Here is a 14,383-nt window from a genome sequence, read left to right on the forward strand (position 1 = left end):
ATGTGTCACCACCACCACCACTATAGACAGTGATTGGAGAAGTGGTCGCACATGCTCATTTCTTCTTTCACACAAGGGACTTTATGAGTCAAGATCAGTGAGGGTGCATGGGGCCAGACCCCCACCCATCATAGATTTATCACCTAACATTTTGTTTGAGAACCCCTCTAAGAATAAGTAAAAAAAGTAAATAGTCTACCATAGTTGGAGCTGCCTTCCTTCTCTAACCCTAAACATCTATCTAAACACCAAAGCCTCCAAACCTCAGGGAACATTCTCCCAATTATCACACCCGTAGTTGCTCCCCTGATTAACCTAGGACCCTTACAAGGGATCATCTGACCAGAGTGAAAGAAGAGTTCGTAAAAACAATCCAAAAAGCTCTAATTATTTCTTATTATTGGTCATTTGAAACCATTCCAATTTTTGGGGGCATTTTAGGGAATTTTGATACACGGCAAATTTGTAGAAATTTGTAGAATACAAACTATAAATTGGCGAGATCAAATTTATTGCTCATATTTGCACCCACACATTCGAATGAAATAATAGAAGAGTGAAAATCCTAAAACATCATTTTTAAATTACGATTTAATGGCTACAGGAAAGATATATATCTTTGTACCGTCTTAGCCAGTAGATAGAATAATATTTAGACATGAGAGTCCTCTGTGGTTGATACCTTTTAATGGCTAACTGAAAAGATGGTACCAAATTACAAGTTTTCGAGACTATACAGGTCCCTTTATCAGGCATGCAATTTGTTACCATCTTTTCAGTTAGCCATTAAAAGGTATCAACCACAGAGGACTCTCAATTTCAAAGATTTAATGGCTGAAACTAAAAATCACAAGTCAATGTGGTGGTTTCGACTGCAACCACACGGAACCAAATTTTTACGTAAATTTGCGAAAATCTAAAATACAGAATAAAACCTACATAAATATAAGATGTTAAGTATGGGGCATTCATACTCAACTCATCCACTGTCATCTATGGGAATGACGAGTTAAAGCTGAGCACAATTTATTGTAGGCAAATTCCTACAGAAAATAAATAATTGGGCCCGTTCTTAACACTTTACAAAATTGTTTCTGTAGGAGAGGAATATTTCAAGAGACAATTACCCAGAGCAACATGTAATGGCCTTGACAGTAGGGGTTCCCATTTTGTTGATGCTAATACAGATGCAGCCATGACACATCTTTGATAGCCGGGAAGCGGAGGAATCGCTGCATTATGCTGCCGGTTAAGATGTTCCATTTTCTCACTCTACTGACCATCACATTAATAAACACTTATAGCTGAAGTTTAGAAATCATTGCTAATGGGACACACTTTTATTGACAGTGTAGAAAACAATTTCTGCGTGCATCAGGAATATTTCCGAGCAGCAGACTCCGTATGGCCCGTAATTGCACATAGTCCTATTGTCCTTGACTGCTTCATGAATGCAAATTCTGCATGTTTTTGTAAAATACTGTAGATGGGAAAACAACAGAAATCCCTAACCTGCTGAGATATTGAATAGGCAAAAAAAGAGTGAAGAGTATAAATCTTAAAGGGGATGTCCAGTAAATATTTTTTTGAAAATGTTTAAAAAATAAAATAAATCACTGTTAAAGATCGCTCGCAGCTCCTGTTACAACACTTACCCATACCGGGCTGCTCTCTTCCTCCTAGTTTAGTCTCAACACATTTAAAAAAATCAGGAAATACCTACTCTGCCAATCACTGACCACAACCATGTCTGGCCTCAGCCAGTGATTGGCTGAGCGAGCATTTCCTGGCATCTCTGATGTGTCAAGGTAAAGACTAGCCACGTTTCACTCAGTGTCCAAACGGGAGCTGTGGAGGATAGGTCGCTTTTATTTTTTAAAACAACTCTGAACACTTTGATTTTTCTATTAATTACATAATCCCTTTAAAGGTAATATGTCACCAGGTTTTGGCTATGTAATCTGAGAATGTCATAATGTAGGGACTGAGATCCTGATTTGATTGATATATCACTTGCTGATATGCTTGCTGTCATACAATCGCAGTTTTCTCTGCGGCAGATCTAGCAGAGCTCGGAATGCTGAGCTGTGCATAACCCCGCCCACACCACTGATTGGCAGCTTTCTGTCAATATACCATGTAACTAATAAAGTGCCAAATTCATTAAGAGGTGTATGCTTCTCATAAAATTTGGCTCATATTACTCCAACCAAATCTTCATCAAGACAGGTGTACAAAATGTGAGAAATTTCTTACGGTGAACTGCGATGAACTTTTTGTCACGGTGGTAGCAGTAATCTCACTGAGGTCACTGCAGTTCATCGGCCCAGCTCACGCTGAAGTGAGGTGGGAACACAGCCTCCGTGACCTGCGGTAACCTCGTTGATGTCACCGCTAGTCACTGACACTATGGTCTTAGCAGCTCATTCTCCTGTGGTTTTCTGCCTGGATGGTCGCATCTTGGCACCATCCAGACTGAAAATCAATTATCGAAGGTATGGATTACAGCATGGGACAGTATGTCAGCCAGGTGAGGGATATTATTGGTTTTTTGTTGCCTTTTTTACAGGAGACCAGGGCTTCAATGAAATCGGTGTTAGGGGAGTATTTTTTATTGTTTATTATGTTCTGTTTTTTAAAGGGGACCAGGGCTTCAATATGACCAATGGCGACCAATGATGCCAAAGTCCCTGGGTAACCAGGGTAAACATCGGGTTACTAAGCGCAGGGCCGTGCTTAGTAACCCGATGTTTACCCTGGTTACCAGTGAAGACATCACTGAATCCGCGTCACACACACCGATTCAGCGATGTCAGCGGGTGATCCAGCGAAGAAATAAAGTTCTGGCCTTCTAGCTCCGACCAACGATATCACAGCAGGATCCTGATCGCTGCTGCGTGTCAAACACAACGATATCGCTATCCAGGATGCTGCAACGTCACGGATCGCTATCGTTATCGTTGTTAAGTTGTTCAGTGTGAAGGTACCTTTAGTCTGTAGAAATCAGACCACGCACAGAGGTCATCCAAGTGTAGTCCAATGTTTTCCATAGACTCATTGACTTGCATGGCTGAATGCAAACCGAAAATATTGGATCAAACTTGGGCATATTACAATTTTTTTCCTGGACCTGTACTGTCCAAGAAAAAGATTGGACATATGCACAGCCCCAAAGCATAACATTGGTCCAAGTGTGATCTTATGTTTTGTTGGATCGCACTCGACCAGTAATGCCATCATCTGCACGAGTCTTAACAGTTTCTAGTGATCTCGCCATCGTAGGAAGGAGGAAGATGGGAAGAGAATGATATGAGAAGATTGAATGTGAGAGAATGATGTGAGGGCCTGATCAACAGCCAAATACTTGCAAATAGTTGCCAATTTGTTCATATGTTTCTCGGAACGCAGAATTTTAAGGAAATAAATCTTAAGCAGTTATATAAATCTTTATAATATCAGAGTTGGACTGTTCCCACCATAGTATTAGATGGTCTTCCGATGTGGGTCCAATATTATAAAATTACAAATATCATATAATCTGATCCAAGGTGGAGCGTGGATGTCAGACTGCTCGTACGTTATAGCAGTTCTGTAGATTGTGGAGCTTCTGCTCTTATCTGCCGCATTTCTGTATATTCTATCGGCCGGTGACTCCCTAATGGTTCTATATTTAATGCATGTACATTTCAAGTGATCTTCCCATAATGCCGCGAGAGTTCTTTGATCTGTCCCCTATAGTGGTTGCTTGTCTTTGTACTTTGCTTTTTATTTTCGGGAAAAATTCTTCAAAGCTGCCACGTCAACTACCAATTGTATGGAACCTTTATTCCAAGTCTCCGATGAGTTCAGTGTAAGTGCGGAAGAATCAATAGCATTACCGATTCTTGTTAAACTTTTTGCTTGACATATACCGGTATTTAGTAAAATAATATTAAAGGACTGATCTTGAAAAGCATTTATCACAGTTTGCAAGAGCTAGGCTTGCTGTTGTTGAATGAAATTCTTCATAATTCATTTTTAGGTGATATGATGGACACTGTTGTGAAATTGGATTTTGGGCTCCCCCGGTGGCCACTGGTGGAATTGAACTGGTGTGCATCATCCCCTCTGTTCACCTGTTTCCATCAGGATGTGGGAGTCGCTATTTAACCTTGCTCCTCTGTCACTTCCATGCCGGTCAACATTGTAATCAGAAGCCTTTCTGTGCATGTTCCTGCTACTAGACAACTCCCAGCTAAGTTGGACTTTAGTCCTCGTTTGTTTTTGCATTTTGTTCCAGTTCACAGCTGTAGTTTCGTTTCTGTGTCTGGAAAGCTCTTGTGATCTGAAATTGCCACTCTGATGTTATGAGTTAATACTAGAGTCTTAAAGTAATTTCAGGATGGTATTTGGATAGGGTTTTCAGCTGACCATGAAAGTGCCCTTTCTGTCTTCCTGCTATCTAGTAAGCGGACCTCAATTTTGCTAAACCTATTTTCATACTACGTTTGTCATTTCATCTAAAATCACCGCCAATATATGTGGGGGCCTCTGTCTGCCTATCGGGGAAACTTCTCTAGAGGTGAGCCAGGACTATATTTTCCTCTGCCAGGATTAGTTAGTCCTCCGGCCGGCGCTGGGCGTCTAGGGATAAAAACGTAGGCAACGCTACCCGGCTACTGTTAGTTGTGCGGCAGGTTTAGTTCATGGTCAGTTTAGTTTCCATCCTTCCAAGAGCTAGTACTCATGTTTGCTGGGCTATGTTCTCTTGCCATTGAGAACCATAACAGGACACACAGGCAAATGGCTTGTTATACTACTGCTGCTATTTTTTCACGTGACATACATCTGTACGATCAACTGAAAGACTTTCATTCTCTGAAAGTAAAACATTATTGCTTTCCTTCAATGGCCGCAAGCCAATTTATTGAAAACTGTGAAGAGTTGATACACAATTTGGATGAATACACTTTAAAGGGGTTGTCCAGGCTTGGAGAAGTCATTCTATGTGACCGCAGACTTGTGTATCCTCACATTGCGCACAGTGTGCGCTGTCAGGATTCTCCAGTGCCGATGCAGGGATCGGGCAGTAATATCACCACAAGTATTCACTTGTATTGAGCGAGGCCGGTCACGTCTAGTCAGCATGTGACCACATGTATCCAAATTGCAAACTTGCTGTCATGCACCCACTGGCATTAGAGAATCCTGACGTTACATACATCTTTCCAGGGTATTTTGAGGTTTTACTGTACTTTTGTTTCTCCACAAATTGATTCGATGCAAATCAAATTTTGGGGAAAATGTAGTGAAGAAGCAAAAAGATGTTGCTTATCTTTATCAAAAAGGGGTTACAAAAAGGTACACGCCCTTTAAATACAACTTTAAGAAATATAAAGTATTTGATCAGCCAGGATATTTTTTTGCAAAACAGTTATAAGTTAATTAAACAAGTCATACTACGTTACAATGATTATATTCACATGTCCATTTTGAGAGCATAAAGTACAAAAACTGGCAAGAATTGGGAAGTGGCTCAACAGGAAGTGGTAAGTAGAGATGAGCGAACCTTTCAAGGTTTGGTTCGGATAGGCGAATGGTTTGACAAACATACCCGAACCTCATTGACTTCACTGGGAGGCAAAACCAAAAGTATAGAAAACACCTTCAGGGGGGCAAAAAGTTGTTACAATTAGGGGCAGACACCAGGAAAAGTGTCATCAACTGACCCATCAATTGCACTATCAATAAATAATAAAAAAAAATTGACATAGGTTCCCATGTATTTTTGATAACCAGTCAGAAGTCTGTGTCATTCTTTCAATTAAAGGACTTTATTCTGGGTGTGTGTTTATTATCAATATAACTATAGGATTAGTAATGGAGAGGCATCTCATAGACACCTCTCCATTACTAAGCCGTGGGCTTGATGTCACCGGACAATACAAAGGTGACATTAACCCCACAAATATGAACTCTACTTGCCACAGCTACAGGGCAAGTGGGAAGAGCCGGGCAAAGTACCAGAATTGGCGCATCTACTAGATGCTCCTTTTCTGTGCGGCTGCGGGCTGCTCCTTTTAGGCTGGAGAGCCAATATCCATGGACCCTTACCAGCCTGAGAATACCAGCCCCCAGCTATCTGCTTTAGCATAGCTGATTGTCCAAAATGGGGGCACCCCACACAGTCTTTTAAAATTATTTATTTAAATAATGAAAAAAATACGGCATGGAGACCCCTCTATTCTTGATAACCAGCCTTGCTGAAGCTGACAGCTGAGGGTTGCAGCCTGCAGCTGTCAGTTTTGTCTGGCTGGTTATCAAAAATACAGGAGAGCCCCACGTCATTTTTTAAATTTATTTATTTATTTATAGCGCCTGCTCTCACTGTTAGCTGTTTAATACAATTCTCAACAATGTCCCTAGCTCTCGCTGATTGCAGCCGATGTTTAGGAAAAAAGCTCGGCAATCCAAACAGAAATCCGAATGTGCAACGTTCCTGCCGAATTTGAGATTGATGAACAAGTTCGCTCATCTCTAGTGCTAAGCAGTTTTCCAAATAATTATCGATGATAAAAGTTTCTCCACCTTCTCCTATCTAATAGTCTGTGAAAGACCAATGACATCCGAGTGCTGTTTGTTATTTTTTCACAGACTCATCAACTCCCGACACTCGGATCAACTTGGGAGATATCTCAGCGAACCGCTTGGACATATGAACGGCCCCACTCACTATTATAGGCACAAGTGCTATCCGTGAAAAAAAACTGATGGCACTCGTATGCAAAAAAAACTGATGTCTGAAAGAGCCTTATTAATGAAAGAGCCTTAGTAATGTATTTTTTAATAAAATACATTTTTTGCTGTTTGCCTTATTTTTAGTTTTTTTTTTTAATCTTTGCAGTGTAAACTAAAATATTTGACATTATGGATATCGTTTCCATTTTGCTGTTAACAGAGCTGGAAATTTTTACATAGTGAGATTGATGGAATTATCGGTTTCGATGACAGCAAGTAGAGATCTTGAAAACCATGAAGAATTGATACACAACGCATATTATAAAATGAAACCTCGAATACCCCGGTAATTGTATTGTATCTGGTGGGCTGTCTGCAGAGCCATAATCCCAAAGCTCAGGATTTTCTAGACATTTCCCTGATTGCCTTAGCTCCCATATCATGGCTATCTGTGCCATCTAGTTAGGATTAACACAATTTTTCTTTCCCATTGAGTTCATCTGACCAATACTCATTAATCCTTAATGCAGAACAGTAAAGATTGTGCCAATCACCTATTATCAGCAAAAGCAACATCACGGCGGTCATTGAGGAGTGGCGGCGGAGACTTACATGCAGTTATTCCTTCTCCGTCCTCCGGGGAATAAAGCCCATTACAGCTGTGATTGTATTTTTGCAGCCCAGACAATGAATATCTCCATCAGTAGTAGTCATTAGATTATTAGCTAACCTTAGGACCGTCCCGGTGCCGGCACTGCCGGTGACTAACTCACCAATCCCGCCTTAACATTTAAGAATATTGACTTTTCCCGAGATTACTTGCCATATAGAGTTCTGTACGATGCTGCAAAACTAAGAAGAAGTTATCAAGATTGGCATTTCATGCCCCAGTCTTGGGTCCAAACCTTGCTGGAGTAAGGTGTTCCAATTTTATTAAGAGGTGCCTCTTTTTAAATTTGGTACATTTTTAGGCTGTACTTTTGCCAGAAAATGAAATGTATCAACCGGTGTTAATTTTAGCTACAGTGTATTCTATGTTTCATAGTAAATTTGTTGGTGACCATACCCCTTTTGTTGAGCCCGTGCCCATTTTTTTTTTAGAAAAGTGTTGAGCGGAGGTGCAAAAAGTTATAAAAGTTTTGTGCAAATACTTTTTGTGTAATAGTTTGCAACTTTTTGACAAACAACTGGCATAGAGAGATGATATATTTCCCTCCCTGTTCGCCTTTCTAATCACAGACAGTGGTGAAGTTACAACTTCTAACCTGCAGGTACCATGACATGCTGGGGATTTGTAACATTCCCGTGGTTTGGGAGCCCCAGATTGGAAACCAGTTTGTTACTGGAGAAGCCGGAACCAAATTTGTCAGCATAAATCGAACCCTTTATAGCCCACATCCCAACCCGACCTTGAATGTCCTTCCGGATGCTGGAGCTAAGTTTTATGATGCAGTGTCCTGACACAAACACAGGTAACATTCATGGGATGCTGCTTTCTGGAGGACTTTGGTCATGCAAGGAAGGCTTGCCAACTCTTCCAGGAGTCTGAGTTGAGTTTGCAAGTATGGTTATTTATCCGGGAAACCTAGGTTTGTCGATAACATTGGGACAGACTCATAGGGACAACACACGGAGAAATGTAGAATTACATGATGATCATTAAAACCAATGTTCATCAATGCAATGCATAGACGCCCAGGTCTACCAGAATGAGAACTTATGTTTGCAGCTGCACTCTACTCTGATTCATTAGGGTAAATAGGGAGGTCCTGACCTGGAAGCCTTTCTCCATAATTTTTCTATTACTTAACAGGGCATATGTGTTGTTGATATTATTATAACAATTAAACTTAAGGCAGAAAAGTAAAATTCAGCTTTTGTTAGTGGCTTAACTTTGAAGCTCATGGACCCCAATGCAAAAGCTTCAATGGAGCCCTCAATTATTGCAAGTCTTTAAGTGTAATGGTCTTTTCATATAGGCCAATGGGACTTTTTTGGGCCCCTTCAGCTCCAGGGCATGGGTGCCATTACAACCCCTGCTCCTATTGTAGTTACACTCCTGGCTGTTGACAGTATGAATTTCTACTATGAGTTTCACTTACACAAATGGAGTTGTTTCTGGAGAACCTCTGGTGGTCTGGTGCTAGGTTGCGTGAAGTCATGATAACCAGGACCAAGTGTCTTGACCCATCCACGCTTCTGTATTAAAAAAATTCTAATATATGCCAACTACTAGTGATGCCTGCTGAGCTGTCAATGACTTCCTGTATTGGTGACCACACAGACAGAGACCACATCTCTGGTCACCGATACAGGAAGTCAGTATAGAAGGGGTCAAGAAAATATTTAAAAAGTTAGATCGGAGTTGAAAATATGGGCAGTTCTTATATAACCTTATTATTTTTAGCAGCAAACTATGAACAATAATGTCTGTTCACTTGTAACAAGAAGGGGTAATCATGGTGGAGATCTCCTGTGACCATCTATATTCTACACACAGGCAGCCCCGATCCTCCTTTATTTCCTGTGCTTGCAGTAACAGAATGACTTACTGTATGATTTGCCAGGAATGTTTGGAAGCTCTACCAGTAGAGATGAGAAAATCACTTTGCAGGACCCTGGTCCAGCTGCCACATCAGTAAACCTTGGCCCCTTGATCCCTGGTCCCTCTTTTGATATGTCAGCCAACGTTACATGTGAAACAGCTACAATAGTGACATGCCAAGCTGGCAAATCCATAGAGGAACCAGGGATGCCAGCAGGTAGGAGGAAGTTCTCAGGGCTCGGGTCCGGCTGCCAAGGAATATTGATATGGTCACCTGACCAAGGTCCTGTTCATCTCTACTTACTGGTCACAACATACATACACTCCCTGATAAAAGTTAGGATTGGGTGCATTATATGACCAGGCAACAAAACTTTTGTCTTGCCAAAATCTGACCATTCTGTGTCCATTAACTGATCAATATTTCTGCATTGATGCCAATTTATTTTCTTAACCTAAACCACATTTCAGAGGGTTTCAGCTTTCAAAAGAATTACCAATGGATGAATTTAACGTCAGGTTATAAGCTTTTATTTACATAACATGGATAAGCGACATAACTTCTGTCAGGGAGTGTAGAAGATATCTTACTTCATAGCAAAGATTAAAATGAGCCCCATTATGGTGTGGTGCTGAATTTTGTCATCTAAGACAGAAGAAACTTGAGCTTGTTTTCCCTACCCCCTTTCTATGACCCTTGGACCAACTTCTCAAAGTCCTGCACATGTTTCCACCACCCAATAGCATAAGTAATAGAATAACCTAACCTGACCGCTCTCTCTTTAAGGACCCTATAGCAGTTGCATGATCTGCTTCTATGATATGTACACTCAGCATAAGTCAGTGCACCCAAGAATTTTTGGTCTCATTGTCTTCACCTATTCACAGATCAGTGATTGACTTCTATATGCAACTCATGAGAAACACCTGTTAAACATCGCCCTAAGGTTTTATGCTCTAAATGAGAATGATTAACTTTATTCACAACAATTCAGCTGAGAGGTCTCGCCTCCACCTATCATTTGTATGCTAATTGGTTGAGTATGATAATTTTCATCACAACTGTCCTGGCTGATCTTCCTAGTCACTTCTTCTCAGAGTATGTGATATCTAAAGCATATTCCCTTTGTTTTCATTATAAAAGAATGGACCACGTGTTAAACTAACCTTACTCATAAATGTTCACCGAGCCATCATATTTCACCTGATACCATGATAAAACTGATAAAACATGCTAGAACTATGGAGAGGGGAAGAAGACGGGTCCTGTGTCCCAAGGTAGTAGAAAAAATATCATGTCTAAATCAGGAGGTCTCCATACACATATCTTGTAGTTATCTAATGTTTAGAACATTCTTGTTTTTTTTTTAAATTGTGGGCCAACTACCCATCCAGAAATAGTCTGCTACATTCAAATCAATGTGCATAGCTTCTACGGAGCAGAAAGTAATAATTTGCATGTCTTTACCCATTTTTCCAAGATGAAGATTTAAGGCGTTCTTCAGGCTTGACCTCTGTTGACTTCATGTTGATGGCTTCTCTTTCACATATACGGCAGGAAAGCTGCTAATGTATACATAACGGAAAGCCACCGGTAGGGTCCTATTGTGAAGAAAAGTAAATAGATTGGTATATGTTTTTACTGGATACATTTGTATAGAATAGCGCAGTGAGTCACACCATTTCATACTTTTTTTTTGCGGTATAGTTACATACAATATACCAAAGTAATTGGGTTAATGGAGTTTTATATAGACTCAGCGTTTCTAGGTGTCCTAGCAGAGACCATATATGTGATCGCTGCTTTACCTCGTAGATACATTTTGTCTCTCATAAAAACAGTGTCACTCCTGTCCACAAGGGCTGCGAACTGCTTGCAATAAAGGGTGTTTTAGCTTCTTTTTGCTACCTACATTGTAAACATGAAACCTAGTTGTGGACCATCGGTAGAACGTTTGCGGAGGCAGCTTAGCCAAATGCAAGAGCACAGTTGGGAATGCAAAGGCTTAGGTTAGCCAGAAGTCACTTTTCCTGGCTCCATAGATGAAAAATATGTCAAGGGGTCTTCTCCTTTTGGAGCAGTCTTGCTATGGACAGCACTCTTGCGCACGTTTTTATGATGCCAAAAGGAAATAAGCCATCTAAAATTTATATCTTGTTATTGGCCAATTGAGCCTAAGAGTTGATAACTGTAATATTTCTCAAGGACATTACTAATGGAAATATCTTGTCTACATGATCAGTATTTTTCTCACATACTGAATCTCCAAGTGTGAGAACCTCCCAAAACATTTATGTACCTATATGTGAATGATATTAGTTTTTACTTTTCTAAGCTTCGAACTTTAAATTTACTGCACCTTTAAAAGTTCCTCATTCTAAAGAAGCTACAGTATAATGCGGTGCTGCCTGAACTGGCTCCTAATGTAGAAACGTCTCTCGAATGCTACAGTTTAGTGATCAGAGAAGCTCATTAATTGTAGTCACGAAAGTCCATTCTCTTGTTCTCTTGGGTAATAAAGTCTTCTGTACAAGCAGGTAATAAACAGGAACACTCGTCCCTGTGGGCTCTGAGTTCACATCGTGACTATGATTGGTAAAGGATGGCCTTTGTAACTCAGTTTTCTTAAAAAAAAAAATATTAAAAAAATTCTGATTTACAGTATTTTACAGAAGGAAGAAGAGAATGGATATAAACCTGTATTACTCATTTGTTGAAGTAACTTATGGATTTATGGTGAGATATTGAATAAAAGATGTATTCTGGGCTACATAAGTTATTTCCTGACCATGGATGGGTGACAGCTATTACATGGGTGTTGGTTCATCTGATTGTTAATACCCCTGGTAAGAGTGTGGTCAGAAGGAGTTCAATAATGCTGCTGGTTGCCCTTGCATCCTGGAGTTCTATTCAATGTCTACCACACTATTGGAGAAAGTCAAACAAAGTTCTGCATTCTCCCATCTTTGTATCTTCAATGCCATAAGTGTAGAGAGGCAGGGCAAGTGTGTGACCAGCAGTTCCATTAAAGAAGAGCCAAAGGAGACTGTCAAGACACTCAAGTCCCCCTCTCTGGAAATCTGTGGATGTTCCAGTGGTGGGACCCACACTGGTTTTACCAATTAGCATGTGAACAAGTGATAATTTTTGTAGACCAGAATAATATTATTGTAGATACCCTTTAAATGTGTTTTTTCCTGAAGAAGTTATATAACCACCACCTAGCTGTACCATACTGGGATATACGTCTCCATTCTGTCGGCAGTGCGGAATTTGTCCACCAACTCCCTTTACAGTCTGATGAACAATTATAGGTTGAGACCTGACTAGTCTGGCTCGGTCCCTGGAAAGCTTCTCCCTATCCTGGACCAGTTGATTGACATGAATTTACAAAAGTAGAGACACCTTAGTCAACTAGAGTTGTGGCTGGGGACCATGCTGGACTAGTCAAGTCTCTCGCTATAGACTCTGGCTCTGACACTGCAGTTTTTCCAGAGGAAAACGTGCCTGGCTGCCATCGGGCAACCATACTCTGAATCATACTGCCAGTTGCACTGGCAGCATGAATCTAGTGACAGATTCCCTATGAGACCTAGAGTATAAGAAAGAACTTTCGAAATTTCCACTCTCAGAAGTTTAGATCTGTAATATATTGTAAGGCTCGCTGAAAGTGACCAGCATTATCTTTATATTTCAGATAGTGTTCCGGAAAATTAGTGACGTGAAAAGGGAAGAAGAAGAGTGGATGAAAAGTAAGAATGAAGCCCCCCTGATCCTTCCACCGGATCATCCTGTTAGGCGATTGTTTCAAAGATTCCGTCAGCAGAAGGAGGCTCGTCTGGCAGCAGAACGAGGAGTGAGAGAACCCAATGATCGGGATCTGGAGAAAGGCAATATACTGGTGGAACATTCTGCTCGAAACACAATAAAAGCCAGCCTTGTCACAGTTACCGAAAGCCCGGCTACTCCAGTATCTTTCCAAGCAGCGTCAACCTCTGGTGTGTCGGACAGAGCTAAGCTCCATGCCCCGGTATCTGAAACCACTGGAGGTAAAGTAGCTGGGGAGTTAGTGAAAAGGAAAGGGTGGGCAAGGTTTAGAGATGCGTGTGGGAAAGGAGAGGATTGGAACAAAGTATCTAAAGCGGAATCTATGGAAATATTACCTGACAGAACTAAACCGTCAGGCGAGGCCACGTTAAAGAAGACAGATTCCTGCGACAGCGGTATAACAAAAAGTGATCTACGATTAGACAGTGTTGGGGAAACTAAGAGCCCCCAGGATCGAAGTCCTGTGCAGGCCGAAGTTAAACATACTTTTTATCCAATTCCAGAGCAGACCCTCCAAGCTTCAGTTTTAGAGGTGAAGCATGAGTTAAAGGAAGATATAAAAGCTCTGAACACAAAAATCACAAATATCGAAACACAGCTTGCCGAAATACTAAGAATATTAGCTTCAAGAAGGTGCTCCCAATCACAGGAGGTCTTTGAAATATCTCGACCCCAGTCTCCAGAATCAGAAAGAGATATATTTGGATCCAGCTAGAACAACCTGAGGACAATAATAGTATTACTGTAAAAGTGCTGAGCCCCCCCCCCCATGTTTCAAGCACTGCCTACGACATGGTTTTCTACTCTACTAAGGGTATAGGATCTCCGTCCATCATGTCGTTGGGTAAACATGGACTGGACTGTCTCCAAGGTGGGCTCCGTCAACCATCTAAGTTCATGACCTGGTTTTCATTGATACTTTCTGTATCCAAAAGGTTAAGGATGAACTTACCGGATACTAGTTTTGCGTGAATTTTACACATATCATTTGAAGAGTTGAGACAGATAATGGTGGTTGTATTTCCTCAACCATTGAAAGAAAATTATGGATTACTACTGTAACTTCACAACTGAATGGGGAGAGAGGGGCTGACGCACCTTTATATCAGAATATTGGGAAGTGGTTTTAAGATATTTCTTCCCAAAAAAGCATGCCTTATGTAACTGATTTTCACCCTTGTCCAGTTGGAAGGACGGACAAGTCGGCTTGTATGACTGTATGAAACATCTTGCATTGCTGTGGCCTTTTATAAAAAGCTTGCAAATCCTCCCGCTGAATGTCACAATATATA

General features: G+C 40.8%; 1 protein-coding gene across 2 annotated transcripts in view; it reads left to right on the forward strand.

Annotated features, from left to right (window-relative positions):
* KCNH1 (potassium voltage-gated channel subfamily H member 1) overlaps positions 1–13,944 on the forward strand; it is a 335,988-nt gene extending 322,044 nt beyond the window's left edge. For both annotated transcript variants that reach the window (XM_077282323.1, XM_077282324.1), the window contains one exon: positions 12,961–13,944. In XM_077282323.1, coding sequence (XP_077138438.1) covers positions 12,961–13,806 — 846 coding nt within the window. In that variant the 3' untranslated portion in view covers positions 13,807–13,944. The remainder of the gene's footprint in view (positions 1–12,960) is intronic.
* Positions 13,945–14,383: the final 439 nt, after the last annotated feature.

Source organism: Ranitomeya variabilis, chromosome 2, assembly GCF_051348905.1.
Source record: "Ranitomeya variabilis isolate aRanVar5 chromosome 2, aRanVar5.hap1, whole genome shotgun sequence".
Taxonomy (NCBI): Eukaryota; Metazoa; Chordata; class Amphibia; order Anura; family Dendrobatidae; genus Ranitomeya; species Ranitomeya variabilis.